Source organism: Grampus griseus, assembly GCF_964374135.1.
Source record: "Grampus griseus genome assembly, chromosome: 13".
Taxonomy (NCBI): domain Eukaryota; kingdom Metazoa; phylum Chordata; class Mammalia; order Artiodactyla; family Delphinidae; genus Grampus; species Grampus griseus.
In genome coordinates this window covers 22,559,364-22,580,828 of record NC_139007.1, presented here as the reverse complement: position 1 = coordinate 22,580,828, position 21,465 = coordinate 22,559,364, and the positions used below count along the sequence as shown (strand labels likewise).

General features: G+C 37.1%; 1 protein-coding gene across 3 annotated transcripts in view; it reads left to right on the top strand.

The window, feature by feature from the left end:
- Nucleotides 1-18,424, top strand: part of CASP8AP2 (caspase 8 associated protein 2) — a gene marked incomplete at its 3' end in the record, with an annotated part of 40,473 nt that extends 22,049 nt beyond the window's left edge. Inside the window, exons 4-12 of one of the 3 annotated variants that reach the window (XM_082669050.1) lie at nt 1,100-1,200; nt 1,759-1,833; nt 3,062-3,177; nt 7,902-10,123; nt 11,149-14,112; nt 14,212-14,269; nt 15,349-15,448; nt 16,018-16,070; nt 17,829-18,424. In XM_082669050.1, the coding sequence (XP_082525176.1) occupies nt 1,100-1,200; nt 1,759-1,833; nt 3,062-3,177; nt 7,902-10,123; nt 11,149-14,112; nt 14,212-14,269; nt 15,349-15,448; nt 16,018-16,070; nt 17,829-17,832 (5,693 nt within the window). Of the gene's footprint in view, nt 1-1,099; nt 1,201-1,758; nt 1,834-3,061; nt 3,178-7,901; nt 10,124-11,148; nt 14,270-15,348; nt 15,449-16,017; nt 16,075-17,828 lie in introns of those variants that run through there. The other 2 variants (XM_082669049.1, XM_082669048.1) reach the window with 2 other exon arrangements.
- Nucleotides 18,425-21,465: the final 3,041 nt, after the last annotated feature.

Genomic DNA, 21,465 nt, shown 5'->3' with positions numbered 1-21,465 from the left:
TGGAAAAATGTCTATTCAGTTCCTCTGCCCATTTTTTAGTTTTTTCTGTTGAGTTGTGTGAATTCTTTATATATTTTTGGGTATTAACTTCTAATCAGATACATATGTATATAAAAATTGCAAGCATTTTCTCCCGTTCCGTAAGTTGTCTTTTTATTTTGTTAATGATTTCCTTTGCTGTGCAGAAAGAAGCCTTTTAATTTGATGTAGTCCCACTTCTTTATTTTTTGCTTTTGCCTTTGCTCTTGGTGTCAAATTCAGAAAATTATTGCCAAGACCGATGTCCAGAAGCTTACCCCCATATATATTTTTTTTCTAGGCATTTTATGGTTTCTGGTTTTTAAAAAAAATTTTTATTGAAATATAGTTGATTTATAATGTTGTGTTAGTTTCAAGTGTACAGTAAAGTGGTTCAGTTATACATGTATATATATTCTTTTTTTATATTATTTATTTATTTTGGTCACGCCACGCTGCTTGCGGGATCTTAGTTCCATGACCAGGGATTCAACCCATGTCTCCTGCAGTGGAAGTGCAAAGTTCTAACCACTGGACCGCCAGGGCATTTCCAACATTCTTTACCATTATAGGTTATTACAAGATATTAAGTATAGTTGCAGGTTTTAAATTCACATCTTTAGTTCATTTCGAGTTGATTCTTGTGTGTGCTGTAAGATAAGGGTCCAGTTTCATTCTTTTGCTTGTGGCTGTCCAGTTTTCCCAACATCATTTATTGAAGAGACTACCCTTTCCCCATTGTATATTCTTGGCTCCTTTGTCATAAATTATGACCATATATACCTGGGTTTATTTCTGGGCTTTCTGTTCTGTTCCATTGATCCATATGTCTGTTTTTATGCCAATAAAATACAGTTTTGATTACTATAGTGTTATATCTTGAAATCAGGAAGTGTCGTGCCTCCAGCTTTGATCTTCTTTCTCAACGTTGCTGCGGTCATTCACAGTCTTGTGGTTCCATACACATTTTAGGATTGTTTTTCCTATTTCTGTGAAAAATGCCATTGGAGATTTGACAGGGATTTCATTGAATCTGGAAATACATATTTTAATGTAAGGTTTTTTTGTTTCTTTGTTTTAGACAGTGCTACCAAATCCTCTGTACCATCCAGAAATTGTTTGGATTTATATGAAGAAATCCTGACTGAAGAAGGAACTGCAAAGGAGGCAACATATAATGATGTATGGATTACCAGAATTTTGAAGGACAGTTACTTTGCTCTTTTGTGGCTCCTGAAATACAGACATCAACTTACTATTGAATAGACATTCTGTGTTTGGGAAGCAGCTCTTAGACTAAAAGAATATTTAAGTCAGTTTCTGCCTTCAGATCTGCTTTTTAAAATAATGTTTTCTGGATGCTTGCCTAAATTTAGTTATAATTTTGTTTGATTGAATTTAAGTGTCTGACCATATACAATCTCAACAGGCAATCAGTGTGATAAAATATTTTATTTTTTCATGATTTATACAAAGTTATAATTTGTCCCAAGACTTCATGCAGACACATTTCTTTCTACCTTATTTGAATTTTAAACTTTGGAGATTGAATGTGAAACTACAGAAAATACATTATTGCTAGGCCCAACTTTAAAAACCAGTAATTAAATATCTGTTAGTAGAAATGGACCTCATATACCCTTATTTATGGGTCGATTTGCAAAGTTTGAAATATTTTGAAATGTCATTTAAGCTAAGAAAATAATTTAGAATGATGCTTGATCTTTTTATATCTTACAGTTGCAGGTAGAATATGGAAAATGTCAGCTGCAAATGAAAGAGCTGATGAAAAAGTTTAAGGAAATACAGACACAGGTAGAATTATGATGAATATTTTATTTTTGCCTTGTTAGATTTTTTTTAATTAATTTGTTTAATTAATTTATTTTTGGCTGTGTTGGGTCTTCGTTGCTGCGCGGGCTTTCTCTAGTTAACAACGAGCAGGGGCTACTCTTTGCTGTGGTGCGCGGGCTTCTCATTGCGGCAGCTTCTCTTGTTGTGGAGCACGGGCTCTAGGTGTGCAGGCTCAGTAGTTGTGGCTTGCGGGCTCTAGAGCGCAGACTCATTAGTTATGGTGCACGGGCTTAGTTGCTCTGTGGCATGTGGGATCTTCCCGGACCAGGGCTCGAACCCGTGTTCCCTGCATTCGCAGGCAGATTCTTAACCACTGTGCCACCAGGGAAGTCTCCGCCTTAATCAGGTTTTAAAATTAAAATTTAATAAATTTTTTTGTTAAAATTAAAATGCTGAAGTGTTGGCAGGTTGTAAGGAAACTTTTTTAAAAAATATTAAATGAAAGAGCAAGTCTGGCAAAACATGCATTATTTCCAGTGTCAATGAAACTGATAAAGGAAAACTGCTTGATTTGTTAAATGATATTGACAAATGATCTACTAGGCTAACTAACAGTTAAATAATAGAGAATTCTTAGAGACTGTATCAGGTGGTTTAAAAGAGAATGGTTTGAGGCGTGATCCTTTAGAATGGCTGATGAGGAAAAATGGTGATGCTTTAACAATTTTTGCCAGAGAGACATTTTTTGTGATCATGCTGCAAAGTCAGGAATGTACTGTCTTGTTCTGATTTTTATTTCTTGGTAAAGTTGTTTCTCTTCCTTCACCGCCTCTCCCAAAGAGCCAGTCAATCCTCAATTCATTCTTTGTTCACCTGAGAATTAGTACATTGTTGCAAGTTAAAGCTCCTGTTGTTAAATATAATAAAAATTTTATCATCTTCAAAATAATGACCCATTTTCAAAATAATGACTTTTTTTCTTATTTATTGGTTTTTCATTTTGTTCCCTCTTTTAAGTAGTTTCACTTTAAATAGCTTTTCTTTGGCGCCAGTTTTCTTCTTTGAATCTCAGCTTCCCCTTTTGTATAATGAGCATCACTGTACTCCTCCTAAGACTATTTTGAGAATTGCATAAGATAAAATATGTGATGCGTGGCATGTAGTTAGCATTCAGTAATCAATAACTATTATAAATAGTTTAATAATCCTGTCGATACATACTTTATTAAATGTATTTTATGATGTTTAGAATTTCAGCTTAAAAAATGAAAACCAGTCTCTTAAGAAAAATATCTCAGCACTTATCAAAACTGCCAGAGTGGAAATAAACCGCAAAGATGAAGAAATAAATAATCTTCACCAAAGGTATGATTGAGGGATATGGATCTGTTTGTAAATTACATGGGTATTGATAGGTGGAATATTTTTAACTTTGGAAAGCTAATGAAAATCATGCATTTTATTAAATATTTAAGGTTTTACTGAAAGTAAGTGACTAATATTCGAATGGTATATTATCGTAATGATACCTATATGATTATTAGTAGAATATTGCCACATACCTCTCTGAATATATTCAGTTTTGTAATACACTGGGATCTTGCTCTGATATCCTTTGGTCCTGAGAGGATGGTGGTGTATGTCATGGGTTCTTCTAGGCGCCCATCAAATTACTAAAATATCAGGAGGATGTCTGTGTCATATACTGTTAACAGACAACCCTTAAAAATCTGTCATTATTTATTTATTTTGGCTGCACCGGGTCTTAGTTGCGGCACATGGGATCTTTTTAGTTGCGGCCTGCGGACTTCTTAGTTGTGGCATGTGGGCTTCTTAGTTGAGGCATGTGGACTCTTAGTTGTGGCATGCATGTGGGATCTAGTTCCCTGACCAGGGATCGAACCTGGGCTCCCTGCGTTGGGAGGGTGGAGTCTTACCCACTGGGCCACCAGTGAAGTCCCTCAATTATATGTTCTTTTCCCTCTTAAATGGATTTGCTACTTAATTTCTCTCTCTCCCTCTTTTGGTTAGGGGCAATATTTGGCTCCAGAGAATTTCATATCTCTCCTCCCCTTGGTAGTCAAACCTCCAAAACAGTTATCTAAACATGCTGTCTCCATTTCTCCACTTCCCATTTCTACACATTCTTGAACCCATTCTACTCTGACCTCTTCCTCCAAAACAGCTGTGACTACCACTAAATTCATCAAATAGTTTGACTTCTCATTTTAACTTGTCTTTATACACTACTTGACATAGTTGACCCTCTTTTCTTGAAATAGTTTCTCCCTTGGGGTTTCATGATTCTTAGTTTTCTTCCTAACTTGAGATTTATTTTTCTGTACTTGGCTAAGTTGGAATTCCTTAAAGCTCAAAACTATGTCCTTTCCTTTCTCTATCAATATTTTCTTATGATGTGATCTTACTTATACTAGTCAGTTCCATTTATATGTAGATACTACCTCACATCTGTACAAAATTTTCAAAATTACCTCATCCACAACAGAATTTAAGACTGAACCCCTTCCATTGTTCCTAGCTCAGTGGATTCCCCATCATTTATTCAGCTGTGCAAGCTAGAGTGACTGAGGGGTGGAATGACCATTTAATGTATTGCCCAAACCAGGGTACTTTTGAGAGTAGAAGGAGGGGCTGTTAATAATTACACTGACATTGCTTGGCAAACTGGGACATATAGTCACCCTGCATAGGGGTCATCATTGACACTTAGCTTTTGGTCATCCTTCAGATCCAAATTCATTACCATGTCCTTTCGATTTTTATGTCTTTATGATCTCTCAAGTTGTTCACTTCTCTTCCATTTCTACCGTTGTTGCTGCCCATCACCTCTCATCTGAACTGGCAGTAGTCTTTGTGCTCAGAACTCTGCATCCGCTCTTGCTCTTTCCAGCCTGTGATTTCTCATTTCTCGACATTAAAGCCACGGGATGCTTTGTAAAGCACAACTCTGGACGTCTGTCACAGAACCACCCCATCCTACCCCCCTTTTTTTTTTAAATGATCTATTTATCTATTTATTCTTGGCTGCGCCGAGCAGCTTGCAGGATCTTAGTTCCCCCACCAGGGATTGAACCCAGACCCCAGGAATGAAATGAGAAGCTGGGGAAAGCTTCTCATCCTAACCACTGGACCGTCAGGGAATTCCCCCACCCATTTTCTTTGTTTTTTTTTGTTTTTTTGTTTTTTTTTTGCGGTACACGGGCCTCTTACTGTCGTGGCCTCTCCCGTTGCGGAGCACAGGCTCCGGACACGCAGGCTCAGCGGCCATGGCTCACAGGCCCAGCCGCTCCGCGGCATGTGGGATCCTCCCGGACCGGGGCACAAACCCGTGTCCCCTGCATCGGCAGGTGGACTCCCAACCACTGCGCCACCAGGGAAGCCCCCCCACCCCTTTTCTTGATTAAAACACATCAGTGGCTTCTCATCGATCGTAGGATGAAAGATCATAAATCTTAACTTGATCCGCAGAGCTCTTCACAATATGGTCCCAAACTACTTTTCAGGCCTTGTCTTCAGTGTCTGCCTTTGCCTAGGTATCATAGCTCTAGTGTATCTCCTGCGTTCTTTCAGTTTGTTGGGTGTACCATGAGCTCTGAGTTGCATGAACTGTTTCCACTCCCTGAAATGCTCCTCTCCTCCACCTGCTAAATACCTACTTATCTTCAGGTCTCGGCATAAGCATCCTTTTCATGTGGGACATTTGTTCTCACTGACTAGGTCAGATCTCGTTTTTGTAGCTTCATTTACACTTGCAGTTTAAAAAATCATGAATGGGATCACTTAATTAGTGTTCTCTTCCACTAAACTGTAAACTTCATGGGAGCAGGAACCATGTCTTTGTGTCCTCACCATTTATTGAGTATCTACCATGTGCAATAAATGTTTAAAGAGTGAAAGAAGATAATCCTATGTGTGGACCATGATATGCAATTTAGGCCTTTTGAAAATAAAGATGGTTGCGTATGTTTACTAATCTAAATCCCACAAGGTGCAACAAGTATAAGATTGATTCCTGAAGTGTTGGGGAAATTTTATATATATTTGAATCTTTTAGGGGAGGGATATAATGTTTGAATAGAGTGAAAATTCAGAGAAACTGGGTGAATAAATGATGTGTTATTTCATTAGATTGTTATACGTGGTTATATTGATACATTATCTAATAAACATTCTGTCAAATATTTGCGCTTTTTATTTGTGAGCTTCAACTAGTACTCTAATGGTAAATGTTTATCATTTTGCTGAAAGTTCATTTTTAATAGAAAAAATGGAAATATTGATATAAGATAAAAATTTTAAAGTGTAAATTCTGGGAAGTGTTTAATGTGGAGGTTTTTTTTTAAATAAAACCTTTGGGACTTCCCTGGCGGTCCCGTGGTTAAGACTCCATGCTTCCACTGCAGGGGCACAGGTTCCATCCCTGGTTGGGGAACTAGAATCCCGCATGTTACATGGTGCGGCCAAATAGCAACAACAAAAAATAAAACAAAACTTTTGATAATATTTTATTTGGTGTGGAGTTACGTTAAATGTGTATTACGAGCTCTGTGGGCTAGAACTATCTTTTAGGACCTTACATTTTAATAAGTATGACGTATGTTACACGTGTGCGTGCTTTGTTGAATGTGAGTCCTTTGTTGGATAAATTTATTGCAGACATCTTCTCCCATTCTGTGACTTATCTGTCACTCTCTTTATTGTCTTGTGAGGGATAAAAGTTCTAAATTTTAGTGAAATTCAATCAGTTTTTTTTTTTTATGGTTAATGCTTTTTGTGTTCACATTTTCCGAGTTGTCTCAAAGGTATTTCCTCATGTTTATTTTTTTGAGTTTATTTATTAGTTTACTAGGACTGCCATAACAGAGTGCCACAAACTGGGTGGCCTAAATAACAGAAATTTATTTTCTCACAGTTCTGGAGGCCAGAAGTCCAAGATCAAGGTGTCAGTATGATTGATGCCTTCTGGGGGCTGTGTGATGGGTCTGTTCCAGGCCTCTCTCCTTGGCTTGTAGCTGGTTGCCTTCTTCTGTGTCTCTTCATAAAGTCTTTGCTTTGTACATATCTCTGTCCAAATTTCCCTTTTTTATAAGGACACTAGTCATATTGGATAAGGGTCCACCCTAATGACCTCACTTTAACTTGATTATCTCCAAAGACTCTGTCTCCAAATAAGGTCACTAGTTTGAGGTACTGGGGATTAAATTTTGAGGAGACGCAGTTCAGCCCGTAACAAGATCCACATAAGGTCTACACGTTGCCTTAAGTTGTATGTATCCTGTGTCCTCTTGTTTTATAAAAATCTTCCCTTATTCCTGAGACGATGTTCTCTACACATTTAGTACTGATTAGGCATAGATTTATGGAAACTCAGGGAAGTTATAAAAGTTCAGGAAGATGGCTATATTATTACAAAAAGCTAAAATGAGCTATTTACATTTTATTTTTAGGAAAACTGCCAGTTTTCTGAAAACCTTAGGAGTTATTTTAAACAATAAATACATACCATTCCTCTAGGAAAGGATCACAATTCTCTATTCCTTTTTCTTTTTGCACAGTATGTAACACTTTAAGATGGCTATTGACGCTTTGGCTTTTACTGTGGGATTGTAGGTGAAACAGAAAACTAGGATAGGGAGCTACGTAGAGTTGTATTTTGATCGTCTCTGTTCTCCAGCAAGATTTCACTTTCCCTTATGTTTCAGTTGGGCTAGAGTGAAGGCAAGAAAATAATGTCACTCGTTCTAAAAGAAGTGAATTTGTGGTTAGTTTGAGAGTTGTGCACCTGTAGTGAAGGAAATCTGAAAGACATTGGCAAATGCTGGGATAGAACTGAGAGGTCCTCCAGGCTTTGAGCAAAGCAAATGAAAGAGAGTTCCTTGTTTTAAAAAACTGGCTCATTTAGTTGGAAGCTGGTAAATTCTTACTACTCATTCTTTTATACAAAGTAAAATTAGTTTTGCCAGTATGTGGGCCCCCCAGTTTTAAAGTGTATCACATGTGATTAAACCTTGGGTTATTAAAAAGGAATTAACTTTGTTTTTTTGGTGTTAATTTCTATTTCTCAATAGATTGTCTGAGTTTCCACATCTTCGAAATGCTCATAAAACTTCAAGGACACCAGATATAGTTAAAACAAAAGGTCTTAAATCCAGATCTCTCCATTTGGATGATTGTTCAAAGACTGATCACAGAGTGAAAAGTGATGTTTCTAAAGATGTACATTATAGCACTTCACTGCCATACCTCGAAAAGGAAGGAAAATCACATTCTGAAAAAAAGGGCGCTTCACATTTGCCTACATCTGTTGAAAAACACTCCACCAATGGCATTTGGTCACGTTCCCATTATCAGGTTGGTGAGGGTAGTTCCAGTGAGGATCACAGAAGAGGAAGGAAAGATAGTAGACATAGCCAGTACTGCAGAGGGACTGACAGAATACGAAAAGACTTGAACACTAGCTGTGGTGATGGTGAACCGAGGAACATAGAGGCCAGTCAGAGGCTACAAGGACGTCCTGAGAAATATAGTAAAGGTGAACCAAAGGCTGAAAGCAAAAATTCAAAGTTTAAAAGTAACACAGATTTGGATTATAAAAATGAACGCAGTAGCTCTTCTTGGGAGAAAGAAAGCTCTAGAGACAGGTCACACACTCGACTAGAATCTCAAAGTGACAAAAAACTCGAAAGACAAAGTGAAAGATCACAAAATATAAATAGAAAAGAACTTAAATCACAAGACAAAGAAGAAAGGAAAGTTGATCAAAAACCTAAGTCAGTAGTAAAAGACCAGGATCATTGGAAAAGATCTGAACGAGCACTGCTTCCTTATTCCAAGAAGGAACTAGCAAAATCTTCTCATAATTCAAGTAAATACCATCCAGAAGAGAGAAGAGGCCGGGAAGATTGTAAAAGAGACAGGGCTGTGAGTAATCATAGTTTTCAAGAAGGAAGATGTCCGTCCTCTCTTTCAACCAATAGAACTCACAAACATGTTGACTCTAAGGAAGTTGATGCTGTGCACCAATGGGAAAATGCACCTTTAAGGGTAGAAAGGCATAGAACTGAAGATAAGCGGAAAAGAGAACAAGAGGGCAAAGAAGAAAATAAGCATATGAGAAATGAAAAGAGAGTACCTGCAGAACATCTGCAGAAGACAAACAGAGAGACTAAGAAAACCGCTACAGATTTAAAGAGACAGAATGAGCCAAAAAATAATAACGGTGAAGTCTCTAATAATGATGTTTCTGAAGGAGTGGATGATAAAGAGCCAGCAGTTAAAGCTGAGAATGGTTCAAATGAAACACAAAACAAAGACTTAAAGTTAAGCTTTATGGAAAAATTGAACTTAACTCTTTCTCCTGCTAAAAAGCAGCCTGTTTCTCAGGAAAATCAGCATAAAATAACCGATACTCCCAAATCTAGTGACATATGTGATTTGGAGTCCTTGGTGCAGGCTAAAACTGTGACATGTATTCCCTCTGTCAGTGAACAGATCACAGAGGAAACCAAATCAGAGTTATTGGAACCAAAGGATGCTCTTACAGCAGCATCTGAACCCAGGACCAGTGTTTCAGAAAGGAAAATAGAAGAAGAAAATAGTTTGTTCATTAAATCTGTTGCGGATACTGTGCATTGTGATATGTCCATCTGTGGCACAGAGATTTCCTTCTCAGCATCTGTGGAAATGCAACAAACAGAATCCTTGTTTCCATCATCAACAGAAATGGAACAGACCATTAATGGTGCCAGGGCAGCAGTTCCTGTGGTAATGGACACAGTACAAACAAATGTTTCTCAAAACTTTGGTTTGGAATTGGATACCAAAAGAAAGGATGACTTAAATTCTTGTAGTATTTCCGAAGATACAGAAATGAAGGAGCCTTTTTCAACCAAAGTGACCGAATCCAATGAAAGCATTTTGCAGCCTTCAATTGAAGAAGCTGTCATTTTGCCAACAGTCCTTTCAGAAGATGGTAAACCAAACCTTGAGCCTTCTCTTGTAGATGCACCACTGGTTGAGAGTAAGTCTTGTCACTTGGAGCCTTGCTTACCTAAAGAGACTCCAGAATCTTCACTTCAGCAGACTGAGTTAACGGACCACAGAATGGAAATTGGTGAAGCAAACTCAGTATATCACGATGATGAGAACTCGGTTCTGAGCATTGACCTTAATCAGCTGAGACCTATTCCAGAAGCCATCAGTCCTCTGAATAGTCCCGTGAGACCTGTAGCAAAAGTTCTTAGACTGGAAAGCCCATCTCAAGTTCCATTGTATAATAACAGTCATAAAGGTAATAGTTTATATTATCTCCTATAACTTATATTTTTGTGAGAGTGTAGCATATGTCAGCAAGATGAATCAGTGCTTTTAATTTATTTATTGATATTTATTTACTTTTTAAATTTTTATTGGCATATAGTCGATTTACAGTGTTGTGTTAGTTTTAGGTGTGCAGCAAAGTGAATCAGTTATACATATACATATATCCATTCTTTTTTTTAGATTTTTTCCCTGTATAGGCCATTACAGAGTACTGAGTAGAGTTCCCTGTGCTGTACAGCAGGTTCTTATTTGTTATCTATTTTATATATAGTAGTGTGTATATGTCAATCCCAGCCTTCCAATTTATTCCTCCCTGCCCTATCCCCTGGTAACCATAAGTTTGTTTTCTACATCTGTGACTCTACTTTTCTTTTGTAAAGAAATTCATTTGTACCCTTTTTTTTAAAGTCCACATATAAGTGATATCGTATGATATTTGTCTTTCTGTGTCTGACTTAACTTCACTCGGTATGACAATCTCTAGGTCCATCCATGGTGCTGCAAATGACATTATTTTGTTAGTGCTTTTTATTTGATAATTATTATTCAGACCTTTGTTGTTACCTAGAAATGTACATTGAGCCTTTAGTCTAGATTTAGGTAATTCTTAATTATACAACAAAAGGGAATGGTAGAACAGATTGTCTCAAATACTCCTTGCTTGCTTTCAGGTATATTTTTGTTGTCCAAAAGCCATCATCAAATGGCATAGAGTAGGTGATGCTGCTAACATCAAGTAAAGAAACCTGAACAGTTGGTTGCTGTTTATCCAAATGACCAAACTCTATACTATCACTATTGTCAGGCACTTTCTGAGACCAGTAAAGACCAATGACATGAGTACGTGTTAGAGTAATATAGTGTAAATAGTGTAAAAGCTGTTAAAATAATAAATTGCCTCAACATTTAATTTTTTGTTATATTTAGTATGGAAATGTTAAATGACAAAGACTCAGTAGTCATGTGACTATAATATGCTTTTTTCTTCCACAGATGTGTTTCCACCAAATTTAGCTCATTCTGCCTCCAAGAGTCAGTCTGATCTCAATAAGGAAAATCAAAAGCCAATTTGCAAATCTGACAAATTTACAGAAGCAGACTCCCACAAGAATTCATCTTTAGATGAATTAGAAGAAGGAGAAATTATAAGCGACAGTGAAAAATCTGAACCACAAAAACGTTTTGACAAAAGTACCAACCCAAGAGCTTCTGCTGAAGTGCAGAACACAAGAACTAACCCAGGAAGTAGGAGAAGCACTGTGCATTTGGATAAAGACAATAGGAAGATATCTTCTATAAAAATCCATCAGACCAAAAGCAAATGGAATAAAAGACGAACTGAATCTAGCAGATCTTCAAAAACAGAGAAGAAAGATAGGTTAGTGGGCACTTCCAGCCTGGAAAAAATAGTGCCAATTATTGCTGCACCCTCTTCTGTCCGAGAGGTTGTGCACATGTTACGAATGATAAGAAAACATGTAAGGAAAAATTATATGAAATTCAAGGTAAAATTTTCATTAATACAATTTCATAGAATTATTGAGTCAGCAATTTTGAGTTTTACATCACTAATTAAACACCTTGACTTATCCAAAATCTCTAAGTCAGTGACTACTTTACAGAAGAATCTCTGTGATGTTATAGAATCCAAACTTAAGCAAGTTAAAAAGAATGGCATCGTGGATCGTTTATTTGAACAGCAGCTACCAGATATGAAAAAAAAATTGTGGAAATTTGTAGATGAACAACTTGATCACTTGTTTACAACGCTTAAGAAAATCTTAGCAAAGTTTTGTGACCCCATAAACATTGGCAGTGACAGTGACGAAGGAAAACTTGAAAAGAGAAATAAAGAGAAAGCACAATATTCAAATTGTCAGAAGGGGAATGTAGGCAGCTCCAGCAAAGAAATGTTGAAGGAGAAACCCCCCAAGTCAGAAGATTCTGGTTACTCTAAGTCTTTAGTAGGTTGTAAAAAATCGGAGGAAAAACATCAAGAGCAAAGTAATTCCAGTATTAACAGAGTAAAGCACAACATTAAAAAAAGTACTAACACTTGCTTTGGTAATATTAAGAACCCTCAATTTGAAGAGGCGTCCTTGGAACCAAACTGCCCGAAGGCAGGAAAAATGGAAGGCAGTACCATAGAGGACTCACAGGCATCCCAGCACGCTGCTTTGAAGCCAGAACGCAGTTTTGAGATTCTTACTGAGCAGCAAGCATCTAGCCTTACTTTTAATTTAGTGAGTGATGCACAGATGGGAGAAATATTTAAAAGTTTGTTGCAAGGTTCTGATCTTTTGGACAACAGTGTTAACTGTAACGAAAAAAGTGAGTGGGAGTTAAAGACACCAGCGAAACAGATGCTAGAGACTCTTAAATGTGAATCTCTACCAGTTTGTACAACGGAAGAGCTCGTTTCAGGGGTGGTTTCTCCCTGTCCTAAGGTGATTAGTGATGATAATTGGTCATTATTGTCATCTGAGAAAGGTCCGTCTCTGTCTTCAGGGCTTTCATTGCCAGTTCATCCTGATGTGTTGGATGAAAGTTGTATGTTTGAAGTGTCCACTAACATATCTTTAAGTAAAGATAATGTATGTAGTTCAGAAAAGAGTAAGCCCTGTGTTTCCTCCATACTTCTTGAAGATCTAGCAGTCTCTTTAACAGTACCATCACCTCTGAAGTCAGATGGTCATCTCAGTTTCTTAAAGTCAGATGTTTCGTCTAATTCAACGCCCGAAGAAGTTATTAGTGCCCATTTTAGTGAAGATGCCTTACTTGAGGAAGAGGATGCATCTGAACAGGACATTCATTTAGCCCTGGAGTCTGATAATTCAAGCAGTAAATCAAGTTGTTCTTCATCATGGACAAGCCGGTCTATTGCTCCAGGCTTTCAGTACCACCCTAATCTACCCATGCACGCTGTCATAATGGAAAAGTCCAATGATCATTTCATTGTGAAAATACGCCGTGCGGCACCATCTACCTCCCCTAGTCATAAACAGAATATGGTGGCTGATGAATCTTTGCCAAGAGTGGAAAAGGAAGCTGATGAAACAGTGGAGAAAAAATATATTTCATGTCAGTACAGAGTTTTTAAATCTGTGGAGGAATTGAAAATTTCCAGTAAAAATGTTGATAGCAGTAAATCAGTTCATGAAGAACAGGACTGTACGATACAAACAGAGGTTCCCGATATATATGAATTTCTTAACGATGCTTCAGGTAAAGTGGTTCATAGTACTGAAGTAGTTGAAGAATGTTTCAAGTTGCATCAAGTATGGGAGCCAAAAGTACCTGAAAGCGTTGAAGAACTGCCTCCAATGGAAGGAGTTCCACATTCTGTCGAGGATCATCTTCCAAACGCATATATAGACCTCACAAAAGATCCAGTCACCGAGACCAAAAAGTTGGGGGAATTCGTAGAAGTAACAGTTTTAAATATTGAGCAGTTGGGATGTTCTGGAAGCAGTGTGGATCAAAATGCTCCAGTATTAGACAATATGCAGCCTGATACTGTAGATGCTTTTATTGATTTGACACAAGATGTTTCAAGTGACAGTAAAAATGAAGGTAACTGTCCTGCTTTGGCTGTTGAAGACTTGGGGTGTCAGGTGATATGTGTAGATGAAGATAACTCAAAGGAAGAAAAGGTGCAAGTGGCAAACAGGCCTTTGGAATGCATTGTTGAGGAAGCTTGTATCGATTTAACCTCGGCATTTCCCAGTTCGGGTGAAGTGAAAAAGGTTGATTTAAAATCAGAGCTGGCATCGAATTCTGGTAGTTCAGAGTTGCCTGGGGCTTTGGATAATGCTCACAAAAAGAGGAAAAATCTTTCTGATCTAAATCCTTCTCAGAAAAAACAGAGAAAGGAAGCAGACTTAACCGGCAGGGAAAAGACTAAGAAAATTACCCAAGATTCTGGTGAGAATGGTGATGCTCACCGAAAGAAAGCCAGTAAGAAAAAGGCCCCTGTAGTAACTAAAGATCCCTCGTCATTAAAGGAAAGCCCAGGGACTAAGGATGCCTCAGCAGCATCTGCCACTTCTCTTACAGGCCTTTCTGCAAAGAATGTTATTAAAAAGAAGGGAGAAATTATAGTTTCGTGGACAAGGTAAGAATCTAATGAGACTATTAAATCACCAGGAAATTTTAAGATACCAGCAATCTGTTCTGTCATGTCATCATAGTTTTGTCCCATCTTAAAATAGGGAAAGTGATGACTTACTTCAAAAGTGGCCAAAGTTGGTAGAAGATACGTTCTAGGATACAACCCAGCTGTACTGTAGAACAGTCTAGAGCAGTGGCTCTTAACCAGCGATGTGTACTAGCACCGTGGACAGAACTTTTCATTATGTTTTTAACTTCACTTTTCAATGAAAAAGAAAAATTCTTTCGTTTGTAATGTGTGTGTATACGCACATTTTAGAAAGGAGGAATGACAGGTAGTGAATAGGACAAAAAGTGTGGGTGTTTGTAATTTGAGTTTTCCCCCCGAAATTAGAAGCTTCAAAAACAGGTTGTACTTTTGACTTCTTTGTGAGATTTTTAAGAAATGCAGATTTAAAGACCCCATTTCGGATGTCAAGGTGACCACAGTTGGGAACCATTGAACCAGAGGTGCATGATCTCTAGACCGGCTAGAGTGCATAATGAGAGAGAATGAATTTTGTTGAAATTGGTGATCAATTTTGTTTAAGACCTCAGTCCTCTATGCCTTCATTTCGGGTAACCTGCAGATGGTAAAATCTCAGAGACTATAATAACGCACATTGGTTCAGACCATGTAGAAGAAGCAGAGGTCTGGGGATTAGAAGATCTGGCTTCTGTGTTACTTTTTGGTTCTTCTCACTTATCAGGTCTGTGATCACGTTTGGGCCCTAATTTTTAAAGTACTATACACACTACAAGTAGAATTTTTAAAAATCTTTTATTTTGTCATTAGAAACATACATTAGTATTTGTTTTAGAAAATTTGGGAAATACGTATGAAGTCAAAGATTAAAATCATCCATAATCTTATCTCTCAGAGATAACCATTGTCCGTATTTTAGTATACACACTTGTTCTTTTTTTATGGGTTTTAATAAAAATGTCCACTATATACTATATTGGTAGATAGTAAGGCAATGGAATTTTTGTTACCTTTCTGTTCGAACCTACAAAAGCTAAATAACATTTTTCCCCCTTCAGAAATGATGACCGGGAAATTTTACTGGAGTGTCAGAAAAAAGGGCCATCGTTGAAAACATTTTCTCAGTTAGCTGCCAAGTTGAATAAAAATCCGTATCAGGTAACTACCCCAGTTTTACATCTCTATAGTCTCACAGATGTTACTACTCCAAATATTTAGATTTGATTTTTAATGTGTTTAAGATATATAGCTATTTGTTAGCCAACTTCTTTAAAAGTATGGCTCTTTGGAGAATTCCCCAGTGTTCCAGTAGTTAGGACTCCATGCTTTCACTGCCGAGAACCTGAGTTCAGTCCCTGGTCGAGGAACTAAGATCCCACAAGCTGCGTGGTGCAGCCAAAAAAAAAAAAAAAAAGACTGTTAAAAACTTGGTGATCGTGGAAGAAGTCTGAAACAATCCGAATTCTTTATTCTGTTGTTTTGCCATTTACTTATTTGATCTTGAGCAATTTTGTAATGATATTTGCCTGTTTAAGAAAGTTTGATATTGAAAAGTTAAACTAGCAATTACCTTTATTATGAAGATATTTTGTTTTTCTAACTATTACTTTACCTTTATAATTAAGGGTAACTTACTCTGTCTTTAGATGGTTTGTGAAAATATTCATCAAAGATAAAAAAATATATATTGAGATGTTTATAATTAACCCTCATTTAAAATTTTTCAGGTCTCAGAAAGATTCCAGCAGCTAATGAAGCTCTTTGAAAAGTCAAAATGCAGGTAGTTAATGGTTACACTACAGTAGGCTAGTAAAGTAAATGTTTGACACTGTACCTGTGCAGTTAATGGCCTGTTAGTCATTGAAGATGTGAGTGGTGGGTGAGAGACATCCAGCTGAGTTCCTGTTTCAGTCACAGGTTGGAGAATGGTTGCTCATGCAGGCTTCTAAGGCACCTCATCCACAGGGACGTGGTCAGTGAAACCTGCTGCAGTGCAGATCAGCATCTTTCCTTAGCCTTCTGAGTGTTGATGAGTCTAAAGTGGGGGGAAATCCATTTGATGATTGATGATAAATTTTTATCGATGAAGAAAAACAAAACATTCTTGAGGGAATTCCCTGGTGGCCCAGCGGTTAGGACTCTGTGTTTCCACTGCCAGGGGCCTGGGTTCTGTCCCTGGTCGGGGAACTAAGATCTTGTGTGCCGCATGGCTCAGCCAAAAAAAGAAAAAAAAGGCAAGAAAACATTCTTGAATAGCATTATATTTCATAGCCAGTGAAATCTGTGCAGTCGTAATTTAACATATTTTACATTTTTAATTAGGAGTGCTAAAATACAAAACATACATTTATAAACATGAAGTCCATTGTCATCTGAAGAGGTGACATGATTTACCATGTTACATTATTAATAATGTTCACAGACATGTTTCTTTAAGCCATTCTTATACGGGTTTATTAAGGCAATAATGTTTATCAGGTATTTCCTATAAGACCTGAGCCAATTGCTTAGATATTTTGGACTTTTATGTAAGGAAGATTGTAAAGATATTTAACATATCACTATTTTTCAGTTGATTTGTAGTCATAATTATTTGAATCCAGAATGCCCAACTTTAAATAAAACTAACTGAAGAAGAACCATATTTGGACATTGATCTCATTGTGAAGGGTTCTGAATACTTCTGAGTTATAAAAATCTGTTTCTAAACCCAGTGTAAATTACTGTCTTTAGATAATCTGTTAATTTCAGTATCCTCTCAAAGCAACTAGTTTGTTAATGAAATCTTCAAAAGATATTTAGTAGTGTACTCTGACATTAAAATTCTGTTTATATAATTCAGAATGTAAGATTGCATAATGAGGAATTTGAAGAAAAAGCTTACTCTAAAGAACCTTTAAAAAATAGTTCGATGCAAAAATGGCCTGCTTTTTTTTCAGATTCACTATGCTGTAAATTTTTCACTGCCTTTAGAAAATTAAACTGAGGTCTTTTTTGTTTTATTTGAACGTTATCTTAAAATATGACTTCCATTCTCTTGTTGAAGATAATGTTCCCTTCATGAACGAACTAACTTGTATCTGGAAATGACACTTACTAGTTTGAAATTTCCAAATTCCATTACAAATCTACAATCTTTTAATGGATTTGGTACTTGAGATTTTATTTGCTTGCATGATAGCACAAATAGTGAGTTATTTCATTCCTAGTTTGTTTTTTTTAAATTTTATTTTATTTATTTATTTTTTATACAGCAGGTTCTTATTATCTGTTTTATACATATTAGTGTATATATGTCAATCCCAATCCCTAGTTTGTTTCTTAACTGATTTTTTTTTCCTTCAGGTACTATAGTCTCATTACATTCTTATCAAAATCAGAGTGTAAGGGTAAAGTTACCAAACTGAGTCTATAAAAAGCTAGTTCTTTAACCACCAATATTTATTATCTAAGAGAACTCATTTAAAAGAACAACACTTTATGAGATGGTCATATCAGAAAAATAGAATCATAACTTCAGCATTTTCTTACATTACAGATAAGTTGCTGAATTCCTTGGAGTCTTAATTGATATTGCAAACTACACAGAAGCTTGGAATTCTTCATGTTTTTAATGGGGAAGGAGAGGGCAGTTTTATGACATTTGATTACCAGATAATAATCTGCATTTGTCATAACTTGCTGACTCTTAATCTCAAGCCAGCATGTTCACCTTGTTCCTGACATCAGTCTGATTTGCTTATCTGTTATTGGTCATGATATTTATTTTTAAACAGGTTAGAACTTGTTATTAAGATAAAAGCAACAACAAAACAGTATTGAAACCTTAGTTTTGATATTTCAAAGAAATGACTTTCTTTCTAGATTTTTAAAAATAGTTTTGTAGAATTTTAAGCTTAACCATTATTTAGTTCGTTTCATCCATTTTTATTTGCTTTTCTAATTGCCTGTCCTCAATTTGGTAAATTGTAAAATAATTTAAATAGTGTATCTGTAAATATGTATAATTATAATGATGTAAAATACTTTGTGTTTGTGTGTGTATGTTTGGGTGTATACACACACATAAATGGCTGTACGTAGCCAAGGACTTTTCTATTTGTATAAAACTTTTTATATAAAGTTTGCTTTCTTTACCAGTAATGTATAAATAAAACCATGTAAAGTTCTGTTATATTTTGATTAGAATGTTCTTTTAACGTGCTTAGATAACAATTGAAACAAAAAAAAAGGTAAAACTCCCAGAGGACATGGGGGCTCTTTTGAAGTGGTTCTTGGTTAGGGTGTGGCTGACTGAATGCGTGGCTGGCTGAATGTGTTGGAGCAGATTAATTGGAGAAAACCAGTTGCCTTTGCCTGCTTTCTCACAGCAGGTAATGGTACAGCGAACAGTGCTGCAGGTGTCCTCACAGACAAAATCAGGGCAGCACAAAAACTCCTTTGGGGTGAAGATCTGGGAAAAACAGGTAAGGATTAACTAGCTATGCATTATTTATTCATCCCTCCCCCCTTCAGACTGGTGGTACTGATGGGTTACAATCTAGGCTTTGGACCTATGAAGTGACTTGAGGAAATTGCCATTTCTCCCACAGTGTCCAGTATCTGCAGGAGAAGCCCTGACCTGAAGGATTACTTGGTAGATAACGAACTGAAATAATGAACTGTGGTTTTGTAGTGCTGGGGCTGCCTAGAGGGCTGGCCCTCAGCCCTTCCCCAGTGCATTCTATCACTCAGAACCCTTACCACCAGGTGAATGAGTTCCCGAGCCAAAACAAAGTAGCAGCTAAGAGATACCACTGGTTTAAAAGAAAATAAACAGGATTACATAAGACCATAACAATCTAAGATAAAGCCAATAAACGTTAAAAGGAAAAAGAAGATTTTGGCAGTGTGGTACAAGAATCAGAACTAACCACGTAGAAATATTAAAAATATAATATTTAAAATAAATGTAATAAAATGGAATGAAAATAGAGTGGATACAGCTGATGCATGAATTAGTGAGTTGAAAAGTTGGATTGAGAAACTCTTCCAGAAGGCAGCAAAAAAAAGGATAAATAGAAAATAAATGCAGATGTAAGTGGGATGAGGGACAGAAGTAGGATGTGCCAACATTCAAGTAACAAATGAGGTCAGAAGAAGAAAAAATTTGAAGATTGAGAGGGCCATAGAGTGCCAAACAGGAAAGAAGAAAGTACCCACATCTAGACACATACTGAAATTAGGAGTATCAAGGATAACGAGAAAAATCTAAAGGTTTTTAAACAGTCAATCCTTGTATAAAGGAACAAGAATCATTGACCTTACTCTTCAGAAGAGCAATGCTGGCTGTGAGGAAACAGTATTTTTAAGGTACTGGACCTAAAATTTTATATCCATTTAAATTGTTATTCAAATGTGAGGGTTTAATAAAAAACATTAATATTCATCACTCAAAGATCCGCAGTGTAAACATTTTTGGAGAGAATACTCAAAAAACAAGTGCAGGAAATATTTCAAGAACTAGGGGTGAGTGATCAGATACCTTGGCAAAGTGTGTACAGGCTGACCTCAGCGACACTGCAGGTTTGGTTCCAGACCACTGCAATAAGGCAAATATTGCAGTAAAGCAAGTCACGAAGTTTTTGGTTTCCACTTCTGCCCATAGGAGTTTATATCACTAGGTGTGAACAAGGTGGCATGGTGAATACGGGCACCATTGACGAGCCTTAAAGGCAGTGGCTAGTGAAGCTCTCACCCTGTGTACATCTTTCTCTGTCCTGAGACATTTATTCTCTCTAGGCTTTCTGTTCCCTTCTGTTTCTCTGAGTGTGTTTTGGGTCTCCTAGTGACTCCATAGATTCAGCATAACTTTCGGTGAGAGTAAAAGTAGGAACTTAAAAAAAAAAAAAACTTGTCTATGGAGTGGTTCTCAGCCTTTAGCGTGCAGATATTTGCTCAGCCTTCGGGCCGGTTGGAATGAGGCAGTGGGTGTCTTTCCCACAGCTGTGTAGTGCTAATATTACTTACCTCATCAATAACTTCCAATTATTACTGAGAGGTTATGGAGAGTTGCCCACTCTGTGCCTCTGTCTTAAAGATATTCACCTACTTGCTAAAAGTCTTCAAGAGTGAAGTGATAAGATTGATTCACCTGCTGAGGACTTTAAAAAATCAGATATATGGTTCCATTTATTGTTTATATTCTAGTTTACACATGTATTTTCTTGAATAGGTAATACATTCACTGTTCAGTGAACCATGTAGAAGTATCCATCTCACCTCTTCTCCAGTCACTGGGTTACCTTTCCTTGAGGCAACTAATATTAGGGGTTTTTCTATGTACGCTTCTGAGTTGTTCTTTTCATAAATGTATGATTTTTTTTTTTTTTGGCGGTACACGGGCCTCTCACTGTTGTGGCCTCTCCCGCCGCGGAGCACAGGCTCCGGACGCGCAGGCCCAGCGGCCACGGCTCACGGGCCCAGCCACTCCACGGCACGTGGGATCCTCCCGGACTGGGGCACGAACCCGTGTCCCCTGCAACGGCAGGCGGACTCCCAACCACTGCGCCACCAGGGAAGCCCTAAATGTATGATTTTAATGTTTTGGCTCTGGTAAAATGCATTAAAGGTATTAATTACTTTGCAGCTGACTTTTAGGATTAAATGTCGAGGGCTTTCTTGGACAATGTACCCTATACTACACAGATACACATATTAATACATTGTGTGTTTTCACCTCTAGTTAATTCTGACAGTCAGTTTGTATTTGAGGCTAGTGTGCTGGGGTAGTGGAAATTTAACCTCTTTACCTGTCTACCTTTCATTATCATCCATTTTTTAAAATTAAATATATGAAAATAGAATAGGCAGATGATACTTATGAAGTGTCAGTAACTTTATGCACTTTCTGTATTTTATATGGAAAAGAGCAGGTTTAGAAATGTGCCTTGGAGATGTGTTCTAGGGACACCCTTGCTGTCAACTCCTCTAAGGTGGCAGTTAGATTGTGTACTTGACATGTGACTAATGTAAGATGCTACAAGGCTGGGAGTTAGGAGATCTGGTCTCTGTCTGCATTGGGCAAATCATTTGACCTCTCTGAATTAAAACACTTTACGAAAATTTGATATAGGTTTCTAAGGTTCTCACATTCTCTACTGGAAAAGAAAATTTTCCTGAGCTGCCTGTTTCAG